We start from the raw sequence: 25899 nt of genomic DNA on the forward strand, positions 1-25899 counted from the left end.
GCTCATGCCTGTAATCCCAGCACTTTGGGAGGCTAAGTGGGGAGGATCACCTGAGGCCAGGAGTTCACAACCAGCCTGGGCAACATAGTGAGACCTTGTCTCTAAAACAAAAAGTTGTTATTAACAATATTTTTTATCCTGAGTTCTTTCATTTAAGCAGGATTGTTTAGGTATGGAATCCATATACCTGTAGTCAATAAAAGTCCTCCAACAAAATTTCTTTAGGGAAACCCTCCTTCAGCCTATATGGAATCCATGTTACTTGTCCTTGAGGTACAACGTACCTTCCTCTTGTATACACACTATATTTTGACATTTATCTGAAGGCAGACGTATGTATTACCCTTGCACTACGAGGTCACCATTTTATCTGTATGCTTTTGAAATAAATTGTCTACTTACCCCATTAAAAATGTAAGGGCCAGGTATATGTTGCTCTCTGTTTTATTTCCAGACCTTAGCAAGTGGCCTGGCACATAGTAGCTATTCAGTATACATGTATTGAGTAAAGGATTAGATGAGTAATTAATTATGAATGAGCAGCCAACACTGGGTATTAGGTCAAGCAGAGCTCTGTGTCTCTGCTTCAAATCGGCCACTGGAGATGTGCTTTTGGGGTTGGTGAATTCCCAAAGAACTCTGCAGCTTGATATGGTAGCCACATGTGCCTATTTACATTGTATTTAAATTAATTAAAATTAAATAAAATTAAATAAAATCCAATATTCGATTTCTCAGTCTCACTAGCCACATTTCAAGCGGCTAGTGTTATCCTATTGGACAGTGCAGACAGAGAACATTCCCATTATCACAGAAAGTTCCATTGGAAGTGCGGCCATAGAATTCTCAAGAATTCCTAACTGCTCCTCTCTTTCTCTCTCTCTCTCTCTTTCGCTTTCACTCTCTCTCTCTCCCCCTTTGCCCCCCAAACCAAGCACAGGGATAGTGGTCTTATTAGTGACTTAAAGTGATGCTTTTGAACAAGAAGATGCTGGGTACTTTTGGTGACTAGCACCACTCCCACTTTTTTCTCTTAAATTCCTGAGCTTTTGTTTGCAGTCTCTTATTCCCGGTGCTACTGAAGCGGAATGTTACTGGGGTGGAAAGCATAATTGCTTTCTTTTCTAGGTCCTTAAACCCTTTGCTAATGTCACTGAGAGTTCCCAAAGCCAGGGTTCTAGGAGAGTTGGGCACATCTGAACAGCTGGACCATGAAATAATGGAGTAGAGCAGGCAGGCGGGGGAGCAGGGAGTGCTGTCAATAAAAGAGCTCCCCTCTCTGCACACATGGCCAATTAATTGGCCATTCTGGGAAAGTATGGATGGGAGGGGGCTTCTGAGAATTGTCGGTGACAGCTAAGTGGCCTTTTGTGGACGTCCTTTGCTGAACAACTTTGTTGGATTGAGTCTCTGCCTCCCCCACCTCCTGTGGGTTTCCTGTTAGATCCATCATTTACTATTCAGGCATCATCTTTCACTTTTCCTTCCAATATGACCGCTCTGTGTGCTGGCTCTGCAGTATGCCTCCCACCCCCAGACCCTAAAGGGGACTGTGTGGGGCTTTGGCAGGACTGAGGAATTGACTCTGCTGTCTGTTGAGAGCTATAATAAGGACTGCCGTGACCTCCACGTCTAGCAGCAAACGAACTGCCTGTCTCGGCATAATGGCGACCACCTGAAGATAGAGAAAAGGGACTCTTGACTGAGTTCCTTCTCGTGCCATAGAGATTTCCTTTGCTCTGCTCTCCATGCTCTTCTCTTCCTCTTTTGCCCATCGCAACTGAGCTAAGATGCAGCTGTGACTAAGAGCTAATACCTTTGAAATAATAATACACTCCATTTGGCAGGCTTTGCCAAGCCAATTCACCCAGGCTGTCTCATCTAATACCCCCCAAAACCCTGTGAGGTAGGGAGGGGAGGTATGAACCCCATTGCACTAATGAGTAAAGTGAGATTTAGAGAGATGAGGTCGGTTGCCCCAGCTCTGTCTGTAAGCCTAGCAGTCTTTCAGCGATGTCCACGCCCCACGCGTGAGGAGGATGTGGCCAGGGAAAGCACGACTGGGTTGGGAGGGAGAAGGAGAGCAAAAGAGAAGAGTTCACAGAGGAGGGAGGAAAGGAGTGGCGTCTAGGGCCACTGTTTACTCTCGCCTTTCTCCGGAGATGGAGGATTTCATGCTCACAAGAGGCTGGCCCAGCAACCCTCTGGAGAGGAAGAAACGCCAAGGGCCTGGTCTTCCTCTTTCTCCCCTCCCCCTCCCCTTCGCAGGAGAGGCTCTGTCTGGGTGGGGGAGGGGCAGCCCTAGCTCCCCTGATGTGGCAGCCACATGTGGGGTGTCCCCCAGAGCCTAACGCCCCTTCTCAGGCCGGGCCTGCCGGCCTCTAGGTGCTGCGCTGTCCTGAGGCCTGGGCCATGCCGGCGTGCAAGGAGAGCCCCTGAAGGACGCCTGGAGGAAGAAGCATGCAGGGCACCCCCGGTGGAGGGACATGCCCTAGGCTGCCCCCTCTGGACAGGCAGACACTCCTGGTCTTCAGCTTTATTCTGGCAGCAGCTTTGGGCCAAATGAATTTCACAGGGTGAGTGCTCCACAGGAGGAGGGAGGACTGGCGGGGAGCTAGGGCACCCAGCGTCCTGGAGGGTGGCAGTCCTGCTGGGGCCTCCCACTCTCGGCTCCAGGCCAAGCCGCCAGCTGTGCTGCTGCTCCTCCCCAAACCCAGAGTTCCTATCCTGGAGTCCAGCGGTAAGCTTTCGGGGCTCCAAGAATGCCCTGAAATCACACGTAACGGTTTTCATATGCAGTATGTTCTCCTTTGGGGGTGAAAAATTCATAGCTTTCCTCAGATTCTCAGAGCAGTTAGTAACCCCCAAAAGACTGTGTGCCCCTACCACAAATGGTGTGGTATTGTCCTCCTTTGAGTAACAGTAAGTTCTAGCATTGTACTCCAGGCCTCTAGGGACATGATTTGTGAGCCTCCCAAAGACCTCAGAAGGTAGCTACTCCATCGTATCTGCACAGTGGGGAAGACCCTAGAGAGGGGTTCCCTGACCACAGTCTCAGAGCACCCAGGGAGGCAACCAACACCACTCAAAGTGTCAGACCTCTGAGCTCACAGCACCAGCCGCCTCCTCCCTACTGTCATTGGGAAGGGAAGGGGCTCAGCTTCCCCTGAATAAGGTGGGGTGACATTATCTGATCTCCCCTTCCCTGGGATTTGGACAGACTGTGGCCTCCATTGGTCCCCTCAGCCCCCTGCATCTAACCCCCTTTCTCCGGTTCAGTCCTTGTGTTCTACACACAGACACACACTGCACGCCATATTCCTTTCCCCTCCTTCTTTCCCTGTCTTGGCTCTCTGTCCCTCAGTAGCATGGATGGGCTTTATTTAGTCCCCTTGGGTCTGTCCTTGGGCCTGGAGAGCCCATGGCTCTAGGCCGAGGGACTGTGTGTTCCTCAGAGCTGCGCACAAGTCCTTCCTGCTCAGGGCTCCTCCAGCCTCCTGCCAGGCCCCCTCAGCCCGGCCTCTTCTCCACTCTGCCTCTTCCAAGGGACACAGCCTTCCAGGAATCCTTCCCCACAGCTTTCTCCCCCCCTCGCCATGTTTTTCCAGAGACCAGGTTCTTCGAGTCCTGGCCAAGGATGAGAAGCAGCTCTCACTTCTCAGGGATCTGGAAGGCCTGAAGCCCCAGAAGGTGAGGACTCCTCGGGGCGTGGGGACACCCCCAGTGGCTCACACCTCAGCTCCCTGTCCTGCTCCCCCCACCCCAAACCTGCCCTCTTAATGTCTCTGCCAAAGAGCACAAAACTGTGGAAAAATAAAATGTGGCTCCTCTTCAGGAAAAACTGGGGACACTTGCCCAGAAGGTTGTGGCGCCTTTTCAGGCTGCAGTTGCTTCCTTAGCCATCCCCTCTGTCCCAGTGGGAGGCTGCTGAGAGAGCTCTGTCAGGCAGCCTCTCTGCAAATGGCCAGGATTTCCAAAAGCCACACGGGAGGCACAGATGTTCTGGGTGGGACGCCACGTAGCAGGGTGGCTGGACACATTTGCTTCCAAAGTGAACGGGCTTTGCCTGGCAAACCTGTGTTTTGTTTGGGTTCGTCCCTGTCAGCCCAAGCACTGGTTTCCGAGAACACTTGTCCTCTGCAAGTTTTCACAATGGAAAACATTTTCTTTGACTATATTATAATAGGAGGGTTTTGTTTGAGGGCGGTGGAAACAACCAGATATTTCTGGATGTGGCCCGAAGCTCTTCCTCCTACTTGCTGTGAAGCTTCCCTGTTGCAAGGACTCTTAACACTTTATGCTAATTCTCTGTTTTACAAATTGAGAAATCAACATAGCCAAAGGCTGACTTGGGGGTCCAGAATCCGCCTTTCCTACTTCTCCAGGGCTTGCCATCAAGGTTGTCCCCCTGTCCTGGCCAGGGTTCTTGTCCATGCGAATGTCCCGATGATGCTCAGTCTCACCTGTATAACTCGTTAGGGCTCTTGGATCCAAGCCAAATTGTGACATGTGCGAGTGACAGGTTCCCCAGGCTAAGCGCGTTCGCTTGGGAAGCAGATGTTTAGGGAGACAAGGGTGCTCGAAATCAGGGACAGAACCTCAGTGGCTTGGGATTTTGTGTGTTTGTCCTGGTCCTTCTCCTCAGCCTTAGGGTTTTCATTATGGAACTGGAGCCCTTTTAAGTGTACAGCAGTCTCTTATCCTCAGTTAACTGTGGTCTGAAACATTAAATGGAAAGTTCTAGAAGAAATAAATAAGTCATACATTTTAAATATTGTGCTCTTCTAGTATCGTGATAAAATCTTATGTCTCTGCCTTGTCCACACTCCCTGCCAGCGCCCCCCTCAGTCACTTAGTCGCCGTCTGGGTTATCGGATCAGCTGTCGTGGTATTGTAGTGCTCCTCTTCTAGTAATCTTTATTTGACTTAATAATGGCTCCAAAGTGCAAGAGTAGTGATTCTGGCATATTGTTATAATTGCTCTATTTTATTATTGTTATTAATTTCTTACTGTGCCTAGTTTATGAATTAAAGTTGATCATGGGTCTGTATGTATAGAAAAAAACAGTCTATATAAGGTTTGGTACTATCTGCCTTCTCAGGACCCCCTGGGGGTCTTGGAGTGTAGTTCCCGTGCCTAAGGGGGGACTACTGTCTAACAGATTATCTCCAGGGCTCTCCAGGGTGCCTAAAGCATTGTGTATGATATGTACTGAATGCACCGGTTTGTTTGTTTTTTTTCCTTTTTGAACAAGGTGGACTTCTGGCGCTCCCCAGCCAGGCCCAGCCTCCCCGTGGATATGAGAGTTTCTTTCTCTGAACTGAAAGACGTCAAAGCTTATCTGGCGTCTCATGGCCTGGCCTACAGCATCATGATAAAGGACATCCAGGTGAGGTCTCCCCCTCCCTCACTGGCTGGGGCCTCATCCCCCTGCCTTTCTGGTGGGGTCCTAACCTGGAGGCTAAACATTCAGGGCTAAGAGTAGAGTTGTTGTTTCTGGACCTCCGTCTGCATGTTTGGGAGCATGCCGTGGAAGGAGTTAAATCTCACACTTCTCAAAGGAAACTTAAAACCTAGGACAAAGTTCATGGGGGGAAATGCTCAGAGTGTAGTCGGTAATGGCAAGGCCTCGTGGGGATGAGCCCTTCCTCTTGTGCGGGGACTCGCAGCTGATGAGGAGGAGGAGAAAGCTCCCCTAGGCAGCTTGCCGGGACAGGTGGCTGCAGATCTGCCCGTGGGAAAGGCAAAGCAGGCCTTTATCCCGGGCCTCCCTGCCTCCCTGCACGCTCTCTCTGCGTCTTTTCTGAACATCGTGACATTCTGTTTCAGTCGTCCTGTCTTCAGGGATAGCCTAGACAGCCTATGAAAGGCGCTGGCAGCACCGCTTCCTTCCTAAACGTTCTCTTGGGTACCGTTCATAAGTTAAGGCTTCCTGGCTGCATCCTTCCGCCCATGCTGTCGCTGGCTCTGTACCTGTGGAAATGTGTCCACGTAGATTCATTCCCAACCATTTTGTACGCCACTGATCTCCTGTAAAGGCTCCAGTGTGGGACAGAGTCTCCTGGAGCGAGCACGGACACTGCATGCCAGGGGGGCAATGCACCAGGCAGCATTCCTTTCCCATGCAAGCAAGGGCCGGGCACTCGGGTCCCTGCAAAGACCCTTCTCCCCCAGCAGGCACATCTGTTTCCCGCTCGACATGTGGGGGTGGGATAGTTCTCTAAATCCCCCACAAACAAAAATAGGGAAACTCCCACAGACTAGAGAGGCTACCACATCAAAAGAAATAGAACTTAATGCTCATTTTTAGCCCAGGCCTATATTTTGAAGTTTGCATTTCCCTGCTCCTGCCCCGCCCTGGGAAGCCAGGAGCATTTGGCAAACAGATATGCAGAGGTCTCTCTGCAAACTTTCCGCTGATTTCTGCACATCAGGGACGGCCCCAGAGTCACCTCAGAGTCACCTCTGAGCCTCCCCCGCTGGCTCCTCTGGAGCCGGTTGGCTGCATTCTTCCCTGCCCATCCTCTCCTGATGTCCCCAGCCCCAGGACCCTCTGAGGCTTTGTACTCCCTCTCGGGAAAATGCCCTGAACTCTTGGCCCTAACCCAGCCAGGCAGGGTTTTCAGCAACAACTCGCTCTGTCTGCAACGCATCAAGCTCTGACTGCCATACTTGAGATCACATTTTGGCTTAGAGGGGGCTGAGGGCGGGGGAGGCCTTTGTGTCGAGTTGATTTGTGGCAGTGGTGGAGGAGGGGTCCGGGCGGAAGGAGGAAAGCCCAGAGGCACTAACAGGATGGGAAAGGCTTTGCAGTACTGGGCCGTGGGCCTCCAGTCTTCCGACTCAAAGACGGACACACGGGGCTGATTTCCTCCCTGTCCACTGGATCTTCTCAGCCCCGGTACTGGGAACTACGTCCCCTGCACTGCGGGCCCTCAAAGGTCCTCTGCTGAGTGAATCACTCTAGGGGCCACTCACGGAAAGCCGAAAGCGAGTCTGGAGACAGACCTTGTTAATGTGTTGGTCTTTGTCCCCCTGGTCCCCTGCCCTCCACCCTCAAGTTCAGTTCCACACTCTTGTCTGTCTACAACCCCGGCACCCACCCACCATAGTGCCCGCTGTTAACCGGGGCTTAACAAGCATCTGTTTTGAATTGCTGGACGAGAAGAGGAAAGGAAAGAGCAGAGGCTGCGTTTGGTGGCTAGGACCAGGCTGCCAGGGGGGCTGCAAAAACCTCAATGCCGGTTTTCACTCTGGCCAGGGGTGAGGGAGATTTTTGAGGAAGGGAAGTGCGTCCTCTTCCCACCTGGCTTGTGCTGCTAGGGGTGCTTGAGAAAGACGGGTGGGACCCCTCATTCCGGCCACAGACAAAGAGATCCCTACTGTGTGCTGAGCCTCTGGCAAGGTGCTGGGAGCTCGAACATGAAAAATCCAGCCGCTACATCCAGGGGAGCTGGAGCGGCGTGGGGGAGGGGGGAATCAGTGATTACAATGGAGTGGATGAGCGGTGGAGAGGGCGGTTGCTATGGGAGCGCACACAAGAGGCCCGCTCGGCTTCAGAGAAGGCGGTAATTACGGTGCGCTGAAGAGCAGCTGAGGGGGGCTGGCCAGGGAACGGGGCCCCCACCCCCGATTGGCGATGAGGCCGGACCCCATCACAAAGGGCATCCTCTGCCATGTGAAGAGGTCGGAATTTAACCTGAACACCATGGGGGAGCCATAGGAGGGGCTTCGACGTGATCAGATTTGCACTGAAGAAATGCCGCTCTGACAGTGACAGTGTTGAGTCGAGGCCAGGGCCAGGGAGACTGACAGGCAGGAGGGCGGTGAGGAAATTGCAGTGGGCCAGGCAAGAAATTATCTGATTCTGAGTGAGCTCCATTTGCATTTAATTTTTCTTCACCTCCTCATTCTCTGCAGCCCTTTGGTGGTGGTTGTTTTTTTTCCCTGGGATGAGTCACCATGGAAAAGCTTCACTTGAGCAATCAGCTCGGTGGATTTTAATGGCTTTTTTCTGATTACAAAATTAATAAATATTCATGTTAGATAATTTGGAAAATAGGGGAAAGTAGAAGTAGAAAACAAAATTCACCCATGCTCCTACCATCTAGAGCAGAATCCAATTTAGTGTAAATATTGCTTCACCAATTTCCCTCTCTCTAGTGGGTCATCCCCATCAGCATACAAATGGAGGGTTATTTCTCCCACCTTACAAAGTCCTCTCTTTATTCCTCCCTCATCCCCCAGCAATCACGCCATTTGTCTGCTAGAGCAAAACTTCTGGAGATCCTGCCTCTGCATGCCATACCCATCCTTTGCCCCAGCAGACTGTCCCCCTCACTTCACCAGAGCTGCCCTTGGCAGTGTCACACGCAGGTCCTGTCCAGCCCTGTGGTCAACTCCCAGTGTTCCTCTTCCGTCAGTACACTGGTCGCTCTCTCCTCCCTGGGAGTGTCTCTTCTCTCCACTTCCCAGACACTGTGCTCTCCGGGGCTATCCCAGCTCACTGGCTGCTCCCTTGGCCTTGGACCGCTCATCCCTCCCCTCCTCTGGGATCACCGTGTTAAATACTTTCTGTCTCCTGATGCCTCCTGTGTTATGTCTCCAGCCGTTCTTCCCTCCTGGCTCTAGACTCCTGCATCCAACTGCCTACTTAGTATTTCCGCCTGTGTGTCCAGGGGGCATCTTGAACTTTCCAGGTCTGCACCAGGCTCCCCCGGGCCTCCCTCTGCTCCTCTGCAGCCTTCCCCAGCTCAGGAAGGGCAACACCATCCTTCCAGTCACTCAGGCAACTGTCCCGGCACGCAGGACCTTCTGTTACTCGCGGGGGGCGAGGGGGACCGTGCCTGAAAGAGATGGGCGAGAGAAAGGAATGAGACCAAGCAAATGGTTGTCAAGGTCTACTTTACTTAGATTTTCTGCTGGTTTTATAATCATATAGAAACAAGGAAGTATGAACAGAAAAATAGAGTGGGGGGATGATGAGGCTCGGGTTTGGGTCAATCAGCCCCAATTAGCATTTTATCGGCATTAAAGCTGTTTGTAACTGATCACTCAACCTCAACCGGGCGGGTGGGGGTCAGAAACAATTGCAGGCAGCACACCCTAGAGCAAACAATTACAAATAGCACACCTTAGAGCAAGCACGTCATAGAGTACATTCTTCTCAGAGCTATAGCTGGAGGGTTGGGTGCTTATTTTTGTCCTGGGAATTTTCCAGGGCGAAGCCCATGCGTAGGACAAGTCGTTGGGGTGTTGAGGGTCTTAGTCTCTAACAGGCAACAAGCTTGGAGTCATTCTTGACTGCTTTCTCACACCCCATGTCCAATCCTTCAGCAAATCCCATGGGCGCTGCCTTCAAAATGTATTTCAGGACATCCACACCATCCCCTGGGCCGAGGCACCATCATCCCTTACCTGGATTATTCCAGTTGTTTTCTAGCTCTTCTCCCCAATTCCACCCTTGCCTCCTTATTGCCTGGTCTCAAAACAGCAGTCAGAGGGGTCCTTTAAAGATATGCACTTCTGATGGGGTCACTCCTCCACTTAACGTCCTCCATTGGCTTCCCAGCTCAAAGTCCTCGTGAGGGTTTTGGTAGCTCTTTGACATTGTAGGCGCACCTCCCTACCCTGCATCACTGACTGTTCTCCCCTTGCTCACTCTGAGCCACACAGGGACCTCCTTGATGTTCCTGGTGCTTCCTGCCCCATTCCTGCCTCAGGGCCCTTGGCTATACTCACACCTCAGGGCCTTTGCACCTGCTGGTCCCTATACCTGGAATGCTGTTCCTGCAGACAGCTGCATGGTTTATTCCTTCCCTGCTTTCAGGACTTGCTCGCACGTCACCTTCTTATTTTAAATTGTGCCCTCTTCTCCCCTACTTCCCCAACTCCTTCTCTCCTCCCCCTCTTCCTCTGCTCTTCTCCTCACCACATGTCTGTCTCCCCCACTAGACTGTAAGCTCCACGAGGGCAGACAGTGTTGTTTTGTTGGCTGCCATATCTTCAGTGCCCAGCAAATATTGTGCGCCCAACAAACACTTGCTGGCTGAACGTCAGGGTCTCGAAGGTGGAGGGGCTGTCACCGGTGTGGGGGTGGGTGGCCTAGAGAGGAGAGGAGGCCGCAGGGGAGACTGCAGGGAAGGCAGGGAGGACAGGAGCAGCCATGAGTGAGGTCCCGGGAGGGGCAGGGCCTGGCTGCATCACCAGGCAGGGACAGCAGGGGACCCAGGCCCCTCTGGGGCCACACGAAGGGCAGTGTTGACTGACTCACCCAGATGACCGTGAATGGGGATCTGTGGTCCAAGCCCCACAGATGCATCTTCCCTCTGGAGGAATCCCCGTTTCCTGGCCATGCCTTGTAGTGACCCATTGCAGAGCCCTGGAGTCACCCCAAGGGTTATTGTGGTCCTCTCCTTGTCCTCGTCATCCCCCTCATAGCTAACATTTACCAGTATTTACTATGTGCCAGGTGACGTTCTAAGCACTTAGCATGTGTTACCCATTGTGATCCTCAGGAGAACACTTTAAAGTATGTGATGACATGATCCCTCCTTTTATGAAGGGGAAACTGAGGCATGGAGAAGTTAGTAGTTTGCCCATGTTAGTAACAGTGTCAGGGTATAATCTGAGACAGTTTGGTTCCTGGACTGGCTCGCTGGTCTGCCCTGTGGTGGCCACTGTTCTTTGTGTGGTGATTTAACTTTGCCCTTGGGACAGTGAAGCCCTATGGTTAGCCGCGACCTCTGAGGGGTCAATTCCCACAGCATCAGATCTGTAGCGCCCTCTCGTACAGGCCGGGACTGTAGCTGCTCCCGCAGCGGTCAGGCCTGGGAGAGAAGATCTCCAGGCTCCCCAGCCCCTCCTGGTGGGGCTCAGCTGCTGAGAGGCCCCGCTCCCCTGAGGCCTCCCCTTCCCCAGCCTGAGGTGCTTTCTCTGCCCAATGTCCCCGCCATAAATTAATTCACACCAAAGTATTACTTTCCCAGTCAGGTTACCGCTTCCAGGGAAGCAAATGGCTTACTTCTGAGTTCCTTGTTTCTTTGTTTTGTTTTGTTTTTTCTCTCCTGAGAAGCCTGACAGGACTGTGATTAGGCCTCCCCAGCCTGCGGCAGAGTGCGCTCTCCATGGGCCCGTCCCTTTCCCTCAGCCCTGGGGAGCCGGAGAGCAACTGCCTGTCCATTTTTCAGGCCAGGGCAGATTCATGTTTCTGGAATTGGGGCCCAGCTGTGAGGGCCGAGCGTTCCTGATTTGAGAGAGGGTGTCATATCCATTCGCAAGGCTGTGAGGGTGTCGGGAAAGTTATTTGCAGTTTGGTGCAGACTCACCATTTGCCTCCAGGCTGTTTTGTGGAACAAAGGACAGTCTGGAGGGAGCTGTGTTCCTGTGGTGTGCTGGGGCTGCGCGGGAGGAACTGGGTCCTCAGTCCTTTCTTTCTCATTCCTCTTCCCTGTCCTCCACCCCCATGCAGGCTGCCCCCAGACCCTCGAGACACTTTCACTGCATTCTCAGGCTGGCCGGGGCCTGTCTTCCTTGCAGCTGTTCATCGCAGCTGGCAGCTCCTGCGCAAGTGGCCAGCAAGCATTGGTCATGGGGGGCTGCTGAGATTTGGGTTGGTTTTCTGGGAAGAAGACAAATTCCTTTTGTTAGAGCTTCCCAGGGGTGTTTGTGAGTGGCCAGAGAGGATCTGGGCTCCCCCGGCCATATCTAACTTAACTGGCAATCCCAGCTCTGCCCAAGTGGAAATGTCCCCAACCCGGCCAGTTCAGCTAGAAAACATTGTAACTGTAATGTCTCACATCTTGTCAGTGCTCAAACATGAAATAAAATGAGCCTCAAACATCGATTCACAGTTCCATTTTGCAATCTGTGAACTTGAGAGCTGTGAGCAAGCTGACCAGGCCTCTGGGAGGACACAGTCACCAGGCAGGCCTCATCACAGCAGGTGGGGTGGGGCGGGGTGGGGGGCCTGGGGTAGAAGACAGCATTAGCCATTAGGGCTTTTGGTTTTGCTGCTACTATTTATTCATTTAAAAGCTCTTACTTATTGAAGTAGTAGAAGCACATTGCCAAAATGTAAAAATAGGGAAAAGAAACAAATATACTCAAAATCCTAATTCTTCTACGCTAAAAGGCGTTGTTAGCATTTGAGTATATATTTCTGGTGTTTTAGTTATCTTGTGTTCCTATGCTGGGGGGGGCGGCCCTTCATTTTTCATTATTGTGATAAACTTTTTAAGATAGCATGCTGCACTTTTTAGCTGTTGCTAACATTTTGCACATTTGCACGCTCTGTCCACACACATGCACTCACACACACAGGTACACATATCCATGTATGTATGTTTTCATTGCTGGCCTTTAGTTCTGATAGCTAGCCTAAGGAACTTCAGGCCAGGGACCAGGATATCTGGTTCTTATCTCACATCTGCCTCTTGTTAGCTTTGCCCCATTAAGCACCCTCACAATCTGCAGTTATCTCTAGAACACATAGTAATTATAATTCCTGCCTTATTATCAGGTCATCTGACCAGATCAAGTAAGACAATGAAGGTAAAATTGCTTGGTAAACAAAGGCTCTAGCCTGCCATAAGCTATGCTAAAGATTGGCTTGTGACCCAGAGCTGCAAACAAGGGACAATTTGGGGCTTTCTCAGCATCCATCTGGGACAGTCAGTGCTGGACCCTGGGAAGCCTTACCCCCTGGGTGCCAATACAAAGGCATGAGCCTGGATGAAGGGAACCTGCCCATCTCACTGTGACCCAAGCTCGGAAAAATGCCCAGGATGATGTGGGTGATCTGAGCAGTGAGTGGGTGACCCACCAGACCCTAACTGCCCTCTCTGTGGTTAGTGGAAGCACCGTGTGAGGATTGAGTGCCAACTCCAAATTGACACCCAAGGGCATTGCTTTTGGCTCACTTATACTTGTGTTTAGGAGGCAGTTAATATGGTGCCTGAAATACCATTGGCACATTAATAATAATAATTATTATTATTATTAAGGCTTTGTCCATACCTGGCTTTCCAAATGACTTGTCTAGGCTGCTTCCCGGGAGGAGAGTCAATATCGGGGGCGAGAGGAGCCTTCTCTTCTCTCCAGGGGGACAGCGTGCATGAGTCATATTGAGTTCTGACTCAACAGCGTGTTTATAATGTGCAAAAGAAATGTCACAGTAGACTGTGAGCACCTTTTCCCAAAACACCTTTATATCTGATATTACATTTTCTCCTATGAGGTGGCAAGGCAGATATTTCTGACCCAAGTTTTAAGCTGAGAAAACTAAGGCCACCACAAGTTAGTGGCAGAGGCACACTCAGCTCTCTGGACTCTCTGGACTCCTTGCCCTGTGCTCATTTGGGAAATGGTAGCATGAATGCCAGCTTGCCAGGCAGAAGAGTCACCCAGCAACCTGGCACATCCTACTGTTGTGCCCCTCACATTCATGGTGGCTCCTTCTCCTGTGTCACCTCTGTCTTTACACACAGCCTGCTGAGGCAGGGCTCAGAAGAGGCATGGCCAGCCCAGCCCCCTCCTTCCCCCTCCAGCATGTGTCCCCTGTCCCCTAGGTGCTGCTGGATGAGGAGAGAGAGGCCATGGCGAGGTCCCGCCGGCTGGAGCGCAGCACCAGCAGCTTCAGCTACTCCTCTTACCACACCCTGGAGGAGGTATGTCTGCCAGGTCAAGCTCTGGGCTCTCCTGTGCCTTGGGGCCCCTCAGGGTCTCCAGACTCAGATGAGACTAGGGAAGGACTCCTGGGTCTATAGGAGACTATAAATGACTCTTGGGAAGAGCAGAGCAGACATTAGGTGAGGTCCATTAGGTAGACAGTCAGCCTCAGAGAGGTCCAGATGCCAGGATTCAGAGAGGGGACTGCAGTTCAACCATACAACCCTAGGCAGGTACAGAGGCGAGTAATGGGTCTACTAGGCACAGCACTAAGGCAGGACCTGTTATGGGCAGAGCAGAGGCTGCCTTTGTATCCAGTCCTTTGGTGAGGGATCCCGGGGTCTGCTCCTTTCCACCAGTCCTGGTGTCCAGGGGACCCAGCTATGTGTCCTGGGGTACATAGGAGCAGAAAGCCAGGCACATTTTGGAGAGCCACATTTGTAGAATAAAACAGAATTGCCTTCTCTTGAAGAAAATTCATGATTACAATTACAGCCAGCCAGTGCAGGTATGACTAACGGTGACTTATTTATAAAGGGGGATATGCAAGGAGGGCACATGGATGCCCACTCCATAAAGAAACTCAAGACACAGGTCTCATTTTGCATGTAAAGGACGTGACATTATTGACATTGTCCATTCTATTATCACCATCACTTTTTCCTTTCAGAAGGCTTGTAATGGAGGATCCATTCTCTTTCATGTAGTTGTTAATTCAGTTATGTGTATTGAAAGACTAGAGAATGAATCAATGTAGTCTGTCAGTATTTATTGATGCCAAAGATAAATAAGACCAGAACCTTGCCTTCAAGGGGCTTAGTGTCTAAAAGAAGCAAAAAGGCTGGGCGCGGTGGCTCACGCCTATAATCTTAGCACTCTGGGAGGCCGAGGCGGGTGGATTGCTTGAGGTCAGGAGTTCGAAACCAGCCTGAGCAAGAGTGAGACCCCCATCTCTACTATAAATAGAAAGAAATTAATTGGCCAACTAATATATGTAGAAAAAATTAGCTGGGCATGGTGGTGCGTGCCTGCAGTCCCAGCTACTCGGGAGGCTGAGGCAGCAGGATTGCTTAAGCCCAGGAGTTTGAGGTTGCTGTAAGCTAGGCTGATGCCACAGCACTCACCCTAGACTGGGCAACAAAGCAAGACTCTGTCTAAAAAAATAAAAAAGAAAGAGAGCGAGACAGAAAATAAATAAAAGAAGCAAAAAGACAATACTACACGGTATCTCAGATCTGTCAAATGGATTGAAGGGGCCAAAGAATGGAGGCGAGAGAGAGAATTTGCAACCAGAGAGAGCTGTGTTGGCTGAGCCTGGGGATTTCAGCAGGCCCAGCACCTGCTGTTCTCCTAGGCAAAGGCGTAGCTCTGCACGGGGCAAGGAGCCTGGGGGGTCCAACCAGACCACGACTCACTGCCCTTAGTCCTGACGGCATGTTCAATTTTTGAAGTTCTCAGTCTGGGTTCTTTTAGACCCTCAAGGGAGGTGGGAAGGCACTGAGGACGGGGGATAGGGAAAGGAGAACATTTGGAGAGGTCCTGGGGCTCATCCCTCTCCCTACTTAACTGCCAGTCTGATAAACTTCATTCCTTTCAGATATATAGCTGGATGGACAACTTTGTAACTGAGCATTCAGACATGGTCTCAAAAATTCGGATTGGCAGGAGCTTTGAAAATCGGACCATTCTTGTCCTGAAGGTAAAAGCTTGCAGTGTCCCCCACTGCACTTGACAGTGAGGGCCTCTGGCATAAGACTGAGCTCCTGTGGGGCGGTGGCTGGGTAGGAGTTCTGGGGAGAGAGAAGTGTGTTCTCCTTTCCTCGGGTGACCCATGAGGGTTGAGATTGTGGCATTCAGGGACCCACCCTAGTAGGTATAGACAGGTGGTAGTGCCGTGATCTGGTACATCCTTGGTTAGGGAGCAGGTGGGAGGTTGCTAAGGAGATGGAGCTAAAGAGTGGCAATTGTTTCCCCGGACTTGGGGCCCGAGTGTGGGTGAATCAGCATTCTTCCCATTACCTCGGTTGCTTCATCTGTTAAATGGGAAGAGAGGTACACAGAGGGCCCATTTGCCAATGACTGGTGTCATCTGGCTCAAGCAGCCCTGCAGAGAGGCCTGAGCTTCTGGGGGAACCTCCCAGCCCTTTACAGGGGCCACTGGAACAGAGTTTGGACAAACTCAGCAACATAGTCCCCTTGGTCATGAAGGAAACAGCAGAGCCCACCAGAAAACAATTCTTTATTCAGGCCCTAAAAGGGGCATGGACCATGCAGGACACTGGGCATCAGCTGTCAGGGAGGACAGGCACTGCCACTCTCAACAATGCTCTGGTGAACTCTTCCCAACAGACAAGTGGCCTCCCCTAACTTGGGACCCGACTTCCCCTGTCTCTGCTTCCATTTCCCTTGGGGCTGTGGTGGTATTTTCTCTGCAGTGTCATCTAAGGCAGGGCTGGGGAACCTTTTCATGTTGGAAGGCCCCATTAATTTAGTTTAAATCAAATAAGGCTGCATTCAAGAAACTTCAATGATATACTTAAAAATGTACATTATTTTGTAAAAATCTAACTACTATGTACTTAATAATTCCAAAAAATGAAAACTATTTGTTAATTTTAGAGTTAACCTTAAAATGACTTTGTCGTGTCTGCTTTTTGTTGGAAAGCATTTTGAATGTTTGGTTGCAGCATGGCAGTCCGCAGTTTCAGCTGATCCTCTAGATGGGTATCAGTCATTTGTGGCCTTAAGGGCATTTTGATTTGGGTTAGGTAGGAGAATGTAGATTTGCAGCAGTAAGTGGATGAAAAGCAAGAAAGCATTTCTGGGGAATGTTGCCAAAGTTGTGGATATTCTACTGCATTTTTCCACATTTCAATTGGATCTTTCTTAGCATCAAACAATGATTTTAAAATGTCAACTACTGAGAGCTCAATCAATTAATTCCACCTGTACTTCTTTAGGTGCCTTGGTGATATCAACTAGGTGAGGCTGAAATGCTAACTTCAGTGTGATGTCATGGCTCTTAAAGTCAGTGAACCTTTCGTTGTATTCTCCAATGAATTTGTCTGTAACAGATGCATATTCTTCAAATGATTCACATATATCATCAATGACCTTTGCTAACTAGGGGAAATGTTCATCTGAAATTTCCTTTTGAAGAAGTGTTTTGAAAAAAGATAGCTTTTTTTTTTTTTTCTCTCAAAATGCTTGGATTTTTTGCTACATGTCATATACGGACTTAGTCTTACCTTGCAAAGAAATATTCAAGTCATTTTGTTTGACATGATAGCACACAGAAATGCTGCATTCTTACAGAAATCTTCTTTCAATAATTCACATTACTGATTCTGTTCTTCATAAAATTTAATTATCTGTTCTCTCAGAGATAAAATTTTGGCTAACACCTGTCCCTGCGATAGCCAACACACTTTAGCATGATACTACAAATCCACACTGAATATCTCATCCTTCAACTTTAGCATGTTATGAAATTGGTGATGCTGATGTCGGGTTGCATTTGCAGGAATACAGTTAACGATACTTATAACTTGTTGCAAAGTGTCACTTAAAATAGTAGCTTAGCACAGAGATTTCACTGATGCAAGATACAGTGAAAAGAAAATGAGAGCATTTGGATCTGTTAATACTTTTTTTTTATCTGTGCAATAAACCCGTCATATTTTCTTGTCATAGAAGATGCACCATCTGTACATACACTAACTAAATTTACCAAATTCAGTCCAACTTCACAACATTTATCTTGAAAGTTGTTGAAGACATCTATTCCCCTGTTCTGTTCTCACATGTGAGTAACTCTTCATACCAAAGAAAATCTTCTGTTATACTTCAAATGAAGTATAAAACCTGCACCAAGTTAGTAGTATCAGTTGATTCATTCAAAGAGATTGAATAATATATATTTTCCTTTTGAGGTATTGCATGAACTTGTTCTATTAAGTTGAAGGCTAATTGATGCTGCTGATCAGTTATAGTTCTCCTTGAAAGAGGCAACTATTCATACTTTGAAACGTTATTGGGGTCTAAGCATCCTACAACTTTGACATGCATTCTTTCACAATTTCTACATCACTGAATGGCTTCCTTCCCCCTCCCACCCCTCCACCCCTGCCCAGTACATAAGCTACTTTATAAGTTGCTTCAGTGGCATTATTTCCAAGTCTTATTGCTGCTTGAAGGAATTGTCTTTGCTTTTGTTTTTCATCTTTTAATGCCTGCAATACAACCTTCTGGACCTCTCCCTCTAATTTAAAATATTTTTGGTCTTTATGAGTGTTATAATGCTGATGAGCATCAAATTTCTTTTTTCTTTTTTTGAGACAGAGTGCCGTGGCATCAACCTAGCTCACAGCAACCTCAAACTCCTGGGCTCAAGCGATTCTTCTGCCTCAGCCTCCCGAGTGGCTGGGACTACAGGCATGTGCCACTATGCCCAGCTAATTTTTTCTCTATATATTTTTAGTTGGCCAATTAATTTCTTTATATTTTTTTTAGTAGAGATGGGGGGGAGGGTTCTTGCTCTTGCTCAGGGTGGTTTCGAACTCCTGACCTTGAGCCATCCATCTGCCTCAGGCTCCCAGAGTGCTAGGATTACAGGCATGAGCCACCACTGAGCAACCGTGCCCAGCCCCAAATTTCTTTAATGTTGATATTGCAGCATCACAAAGCAAGCAAATAATATATTTAGCAGAAACAAGATAATATTGCCATTCCCAATCCTCATTAAAAAAATCTGTTTTCTTCCTTCAGCGTTCCCTTGGTCTTGTTTGACATGATGGGCTGTTAAGCAGACAGAATTAAAAAATACTGTTGAGCCATGCAGCTATTCACAAATTCCACTTCAAACAGAAACACAGTGCACGGTTGTCAAAAGCTGATAACAGACTGGTGCACTCGACCCCCCCATAAACTCTCGCCAACCAGCCTCGTGCGGTAGTGGTTCCAGTCAGGCGGGGGAAGTTAGAACTAAATCAAGAGCGTAGCAATCATCAGTTTAGCCCTTATGTTCTAATTGTGCTGGTCAATCCAGGAGGATTATTTTGTTGAAACTTATTATATTCTTTGGTATTTTAAATATGTTCATTTTAAAAATAAAATAAAAATATAAAACATTTTTTAAAATTTAAAAATATTAATAAAAATAAAAGGATTTGTTCTGTAAAATTTGGATTCCGTCAAAAGGCTGAACTTAAGGACCTGGAAGGCCACATGTGGCCTTAAGGCTGCAGTTTCCCACCCTGGCCTGAAGCCTTGCTACTCAAAGTGTGGTCCTTGCCCAGCAACATGAAAATCACCTTGATGATGTTGCTAGAAATGCAGAACCTCAGACTCCTCCCCAGACCTACTGAATCAAAATCTGCACTTGAGTAAGATGCTCAGGTGGATTCATGTGCCATTTAAGTTTGGGAAACACTAGTCTTAAGATACCTTCAATCCTGGGAAATTCTGTGCTTCTGGCTGGATCACTTTGCTCGCCAAGGGGACTACCTATCTCCAAGGCCCTTTGTGCCCTGTTGGGCGCACACACAGGTACCTGCACACACACACTCTCTTGGGCTAGACACACCTGACATGTAGAGCTGCCCTAAGCAGTAGGATGCACCTGGGACCTCCCACCAGGTAGCCGAGGGACAGTAGCTGTCTCGGGAAAAACCTCTGTTTGGGGCCTGCTTCTTTTTTCCAGTTCAGCACTGGAGGTTCTCGGCGCCCAGCCATCTGGATTGACACTGGAATTCACTCCCGGGAGTGGATCACCCATGCTACCGGCATCTGGACTGCCAAGAAGGTCAGCATAGACCCTCACCCGAGGACCGCCATGATGGGGGCTGGAACTGGGAGAAGGGTGGGTGACCATTTAAGGGCACCTCCAGTGGAAAGATTTTTCTTGGGGTGCTCTCTCCCCTCATGCCCTTTGGAACAGCCACCATGAGCTCTGGCCTTTTGCAACCCAGAGCCCACATCTATCCTCTGCCTTCTAGCTGTTTAAATTCTAAGCTTTTGGTCCTTCATGGAGGATGTACCTGATGGTCTCATGCCACCCCTTCCTGCAGCCACCTGCTGTGCAAATGTCCTGTTCCACTTCCCAGGAGAGCCCAGCAGGGCCTCCCACCCCTTACCCTTTCTTGCAGATTGTCAGTGAATACGGTAAAGACCCTGTCCTGACAGACATACTGAAAGCCATGGACATCTTTATAGAGCTTGTCACCAACCCTGATGGGTTTGCTTTCACCCACAGCATGGTGAGGGCTCCTGGGAGCATGGGGGCAGGGGCCCACTCTAGGGGGATGAAGGAAAGGTCACTGTACCTCAGGGAGCCAGTGCCTTCAGGGGCTCCTTGCAGAGAGCCTCACCGAGGGCAGGAGGGCTGCTCAGGGAATGCACCTGCAGCTTCTTGCCCTTTGACCGCCTTCCTGCTGCCCGGGGAAGGCCGCTTTTGGCAGCCTGTGCTCAGGCCCAGACCCTTGGCTTCAATTGCCAAGTACCTGATCTGCAGCCTTGGCCCAGCCCATGCCAGCCCCATCCTGTCTCCTAGCGATTCCTTCCCTCTGCTCCTCCCTGAACCCCTACTCCCCCACCCCCAATGTCAGAGGCTCCCACCCCTGGGAATTGGCCCAGTGAATGAGGTCACCTGACCTGGGCTTTCTCAGAACCGCTTGTGGCGGAAGAACAAGTCCACCAGACGTGGTATCTTCTGCATTGGCGTGGATCTCAACAGGAACTGGAAGTCAGGCTTTGGAGGTATGGCACCCTGACCGGGCTGGAGGCAGCGCTGCGGGAGGAGGTGTTGGTCCCTGGCAGGTTCTCCCACCCAGTCAGATTATGTTGGCTCATAACTTGGGAGACACAGGACAAACTAGTTAGCTAATATGCATGAGTCACGGCCAGGGACAGTCAGGCACATACCTGGGACTGGCCGTGGGATATGCAGAGAGCTTGCACAGGTGTGTACACATATGCTAAGCCTTCATGGGAAACATGTAAGGGAGGCCCCAGCTCCCGAGATGAGGATAAACCACGAGAGTCAAACCCAAAACATGCCAGAGAAATGCTTAAGGAGGTCAAAGTAGTCCTTCTGGTTGTTCAAAATCTACAGTTTATGTGCCCCCCAAATGTCCCTAGCCCTTCCTTGAAGGGAGCACAGTGCAAGGAAATGCCTCTGAATTCCTTCCCTGAGACTGAGACCCGAAACTTGCCCTTTGGGGAGGCCAGAACAATAGTCCAAAGACAGTAGAATGGGCGAATTTTTCTTATCACAAGGCAGACTTGAGCTTGGGTTTATGTTCTGCTCACTACTTTGTAACCCCCGGCCAGCTCCTGCAGGGCTGTGTGAGCCCAGTGAGGGGTGGGGGTGGGGGCAGCTTTCTCCTGAGTTCCTTGGTTTTTCTCCCAGATTGTTTTCCCCTTACCATGCTAGGGCACGGGGACTAGATGGGGATACTGAGGCAGGTTCAGGGACCTCGGGAATGCAGCAGTGGGATGGGTGGGATGCTGGGTCTAGCCAGGACAGAGCCCCCAGAAGTGGCATCCACACTACATGGGCAGGTTGGGGTTTGGCTCCACAGGGGACAGAGCCATTGCTGGTGCCAGGCAGACCCATAGGCTGGCATCCAAAGCAATGAGATAGAACATTCAGGATCTGGCTGCCTATTGCTTTGAAAATCTGGCTTCTTAGGGTCTGTTCCCATTGAAAAATGAGGACAGCTCTGGAGCACTGGCGGGGAGGCCCCCAGCCCACAGTGCTGGGGCTGCCTGAGGGTCTGGGCTCTGTGTGTAACCACTTGGATAAGAGCACAAGACTGTGCAAAATTAGGCGTTTTCACCCCCATGTGACCAGACACTTGCCCTGGTGGGCATCCATGCGGGCCCTTCAGAACTGACTGGAGTGTCCATGGACCCAAGGCAGACTGGATAGCAGAAAGATAAATTACCTCTTAAAGAAAATAACTTCTGTGGTTTCACTCGAGGGGGAAAAATCTGTACATACACAATGTACAAAACAATTATGGAAAAAAAATAGTCCACAGGGGGCAAAAAGCTCTCATAATCCCACTACTCAAAGATCGCCGCTTTTAATAATTTACCATGTCCTTCCAGAGATGTCCCCTTGCTACAAATTACATTTTTAGAGAAGGAAAAATAAATAGCTAATGAATCCATTAGCAGGTACTTGTGAAACAGGCAGGCTCAGAGGACCTTGACTGCTAACGTCAGAGATGCAGGCAGCTAATTCCCATTCGGCCAGGGGAAGATTAGTTTATTCTGCTTAGCTCAAACCAGAACTAATGGCCTGAAGTGTTTCTCCATATTTGGGCAAAGCCACCTGGTCGTTGGCAGGGGAACTGCTTTCTGTGCGTGGGCTGCAAAAGCAGACAAAGCTTTCAGCCTCCCTGCCCTGCGCATCTGTTGCTGTTTGTCACTCATCAAGTGGAGCAGGTGCAGCAGCTCCCAGCAGACACAACACTGTTAGCTGGGCCCCCTCCAGCATGGGGGGCTGCCTACACCCCATTGCTGTCTGCGGGTGAATCCCCTTCTGAGGTCCCCACCCCAGATGAGGACCAGCAAACCAAGAGGGGATGTGCTCCCTGGTGACAGAATTGCCTCTGGGCCTGCCTGTGGCCAGAAGTAATATGTGTCTGAGCTGGTGACTCAGGCGAGAAGTTTTGTTTATGATTTTATTATTGCCTTAATTCGACTGCAGTGTAATGAGTCATCTGTACCATCCCTCCCACTTTGCACTCTTAGGGAGGACCGTGTGCTGCATTCCTACAGCATCATCTGAACTGGTCCCTGGGCCAGGCCTCTCCCTGCCCCCAGGGGCCAGATGGGGTGCTGTGGGATTCTCAGGAGGTTTCAGAAGTCGGGGTGTTCCCTGGCCTCTGGACCAGGCTTGCGTGCAGCCATTCATTCCAGGGAGAGGAGAGGGAGGAGGAACTGGGATGGCTCCTTCCAAACGTGTCCCTCACCTACAAGTCTTAACCATCCTAGCCCAGCACACCACAGCATCACCCCTAGGGGAGGGAGGAAAGCCAAAGAGAAGTGGAAGAGGAAGAAAAGAGATGGGGGTGGTAGTGTGGTGGCCCATGCCTGCAGTCCCAGCTACTCAGGATGCTGAGGCAGGATGATCACTGGAAGCCAGGAATTTGAGTTTGCAGTGAGCTGTGATTGGACTACTGCATTCCAGCCTGGGCAGCAGAGCAAGACCCTGTCTCTTAAAAAAGAAAAGAAAAAGAAAAAGAGAGAGAGAGGTAGAGGTGGGCAAAAAATCTAGGAGATGAGAACAAATTAAACTTGTGGAAAAAAAAAAAAAAAAGCCTAGCTCCTTTTTGTCCCCTCCCCCAACTTAGGTGCCAAGAAGAATTTTCAAAGACCTCTTTGGAACTGTACTTCCCATATCAGCCTCAGGCAACTCTGGGGAACTGTTCTGTCTTTCCTTAGGCCCCAAGTCCATGGCACCCCTGGGACCATGGCCGTGGCCAAGCGTGAGCAGACACCAAGTCTGAGCACTCAGTTGGCCACAAACCCAAGAAGGACCAGTGTAAGGGACTGCTGCTCAGTAGGGGAAGCTGGGGTTGGGCTGGAGACCTAGAGCTTCTTCTGGATGCAGCTTATGAGGCAGGCCTGCCTTTCTAGTAGAACCACAGTGAGGACTTAACCAAAGGACAAGCCAAGACAGCTACCTGCAGGGCTCCAGAGCTGCCGCGTTGTGGTGTGGCTATAGGTCTCTGATGTATCAGGTTAGGGTCTGCAGCAGTAACTAATACCCCTCTGAATCTCAGTGGCTTAACACAATACACGTTCAATTTTCATGCACACAGAGTCCTGTGTGGGTAGGTGACTGTCCTTGGTAGCTTTCTTCCAGTGGTGACAGAGGGACCCAGGATGCTGCTTCTATCTAGATGTTTTTTGCTTCCAGCCACACACAGTGGAGAAGTCACACTTGCTCTTAACAGCCTCAAACCAGAAGTGACACTGACACGGCATTGCTGCTCCCATTTTCTTTGGTCAGAAGCAGTCACATGACCTCAACCAAACTGCAAAGGAATCTGGGAAACACAGGGGAACGGGAGGGTATTGTGTGAGAGAGCTAAGTGTCTCTGCCACACCTGGGTGGCTTTATTTTACTCCCAGGAAATGGTTCTAATGCCAATCCCTGCTCAGAGACTTATCACGGGCCCTCCCCTCAGTCGGAGCCGGAGGTGGCCGCCATTGTGGACTTCATCACAGCCCATGGGAACTTCAAGGCGCTGATCTCCATCCACAGCTACTCTCAGATGCTCATGTATCCTTATGGCCAAACCCTGGAGCCTGTTTCAAACGAGCAGGAGATGGTGAGACTGGCCCCTTAGGGCTTGGGAAGAAGGAAGCCCTTCCCCAGGGAAATCCGAGTCTGAGACACTCCCAGAGAGTCCAGGCTCTCGCTGGGAAAACAAGGGCCTGGTCCAGCTGACCCCATGGTAGGGGGAGGGGGAGCGTGTTGTTCTCACGTTTGATCATGTCCAAAGCTGGAGGAGCTGTGCTCCTAGCTCATGAGGGCCATCTGCACACTCAACTCCCAGGACTCCCAGTGCGTGCTTCTCGCCGGCTGGTGAAGGTGCGGGAGCCACTCTGAGCCCCGGCCTCTCACCCCGTGCGTGTGATCTTGCAGTACGATCTTGCCAAGGCTGCGGTGAAGGCCCTGCACAAGGTCCATGGGATCCAGTACATTTTTGGCAGCATCAGCAACACCCTCTGTGAGTGAGCCTCTCCTGGCAGCTGCCACAGACACCACCGCCACTGGGGTCAGGCAGGTGCAAGCCTGGCCACAGATCTAGCTGAGCTGGGCCCACACTGCTTCCCACATCTGGAGAGAAGGGTACACCGTGGTGCCCAGGCAGCCATGTCTTGGCAGCATCCATGCACGGCTCCCAGTGCCTGGCCTACTGCAAGGCTCCTTGAGGGGTTCGAGCCCGTTGTGTGGGCAGCAGGAGCTTTCTTTGCACAGGGCTAGCGAATGGGCGAGTGGGCGGGTGTGGCCCGGTGGAGGGCCGGGCAGGAAGCTTGGTGTGGTCTGGGTGGGTGGGGCTTTGGCTCCCAGGGCCACTTTCTGTTCAAGATGACTCTGTACCTTGTGGGCACATCCTCTTCTTCCTTTTGGGGATGCGTTTTGGCCCCTTTGTTTCCAGACTTGGCCAGCGGGATCACCGTCGACTGGGCCTACGACAGCGGCATCAAGTATGCCTTCAGCTTCGAGCTCCGGGACACGGGGCACTTTGGCTTCCTGCTGCCAGCCACGCAGATCATCCCCACAGCCCAGGAGACGTGGATGGCGATTCTGACCATCATGGAGCACACCCTGAGGCACCCCTACTAGCAACACTCCTGGGGGCAGAGCAGAGGGGTTCGTCGTCCCCTCCAGGGCCTGGGGTTTCTCCCGAAACCCAAGTTATACACCCACCTCCCCATGCCCTTGTCCAGAACCCTTAGAAAATAAACATGAGTTCATTTAGTGTTGGCTACCACCCCTATGGACTCAGCACTGAAGGGGACAGCAGGTGGCCCCTCATCTCCCAGGGCAGCTTACAATGCTGTGGGAAGCCTTTCCACCCCCCAGGCCACCTTCTGGAACATGAGGCATAGCAGGCTGTGCCTTTTCTCCTCTTGCAGTGCTCTCAGGGCCCAGAACAGAGAACTCATCCCAGCAGCTACTAACATGCACGTTGTCCCAGTGTATTTGCATATTAAGATGACCCTGGAGGGGACAATGTTTGATCTAAAGGAGAGGATCTGTGATGGTGGCATTTCCGGCACCTACAGGGAGAGGTGGGCCCAGACAGGAGCCACCACCTGCGCGCTCCATGTCCCACGCTGTGAGGGAGCAGGGCACATCACAGGGGTCTCCACCCGGAGGATCTCACTCCCCCATAACTGAACAGGACAAGTCACGGGTTTGTGGCCTGCGCCTCTGAGATGCCCTCAAAAGTCTCCCTTGGTCTTTGGAGCACGGGGTCAGAGCCAGCACAACAAAGTGCCACATATCCAAGAGAAAGAATTCTCCTCCTCTCCATCACCAAAGTCATCGTCATGGTGGTCAGTCACTGAGCAGTGACTCCAGGCTGGGCACATGCTGGGGAGGCACTTTCTAAGAGAGTTAAAGGGGCACTATTTTGATGTGATGATGGGAGTCTTCCCCCATCCCCAGGCCTCCTTGTACCTTCTGCCCGCCCTCGTCCCGC

At 50.6% G+C, this 25899-nt stretch overlaps 1 protein-coding gene across 2 annotated transcripts; it reads left to right on the plus strand.

Moving 5' to 3' along the window:
- Positions 1-828: 828 nt before the first annotated feature.
- CPA5 (carboxypeptidase A5) lies at positions 829-25278 on the plus strand. 2 transcript variants are annotated; one of them, XM_076006191.1, is made up of 12 exons: positions 829-995; positions 2365-2576; positions 3609-3690; positions 5256-5390; positions 13570-13668; positions 15267-15368; positions 19371-19472; positions 19816-19926; positions 20335-20425; positions 23816-24015; positions 24333-24417; positions 24850-25278. In XM_076006191.1, exons 2-12 carry the CDS (start codon positions 2461-2463, stop codon positions 25035-25037), a joined length of 1311 nt encoding a protein of 436 aa, XP_075862306.1. In that variant the 5' UTR covers positions 829-995; positions 2365-2460; the 3' UTR covers positions 25038-25278. The 2 variants fall into 2 exon arrangements, with proteins under 2 accessions (XP_075862306.1, XP_075862307.1); XM_076006192.1 differs by lacking the exon at positions 829-995 and adding an exon at positions 1942-1990.
- Positions 25279-25899: the final 621 nt, after the last annotated feature.

The sequence above is a fragment of the Microcebus murinus genome, chromosome 9 (genome assembly GCF_040939455.1).
Source record: "Microcebus murinus isolate Inina chromosome 9, M.murinus_Inina_mat1.0, whole genome shotgun sequence".
NCBI classification, from domain to species: domain Eukaryota; kingdom Metazoa; phylum Chordata; class Mammalia; order Primates; family Cheirogaleidae; genus Microcebus; species Microcebus murinus.

Excerpts from the sequence above, each read along its gene's own strand:
- CPA5 (XM_076006191.1), top strand. The coding sequence starts at position 2,461 with ATGCAGGGCACCCCCGGTGGAGGGACATGCCCTAGGCTGCCCCCTCTG. Across the intron at positions 2,577-3,608 it reads GGCCAAATGAATTTCACAGG|AGACCAGGTTCTTCGAGTCC; the intron begins GTGAGTGCTCCA and ends ATGTTTTTCCAG. Across the intron at positions 20,426-23,815 it reads CTGGAAGTCAGGCTTTGGAG|GAAATGGTTCTAATGCCAAT; the intron begins GTATGGCACCCT and ends TTTTACTCCCAG.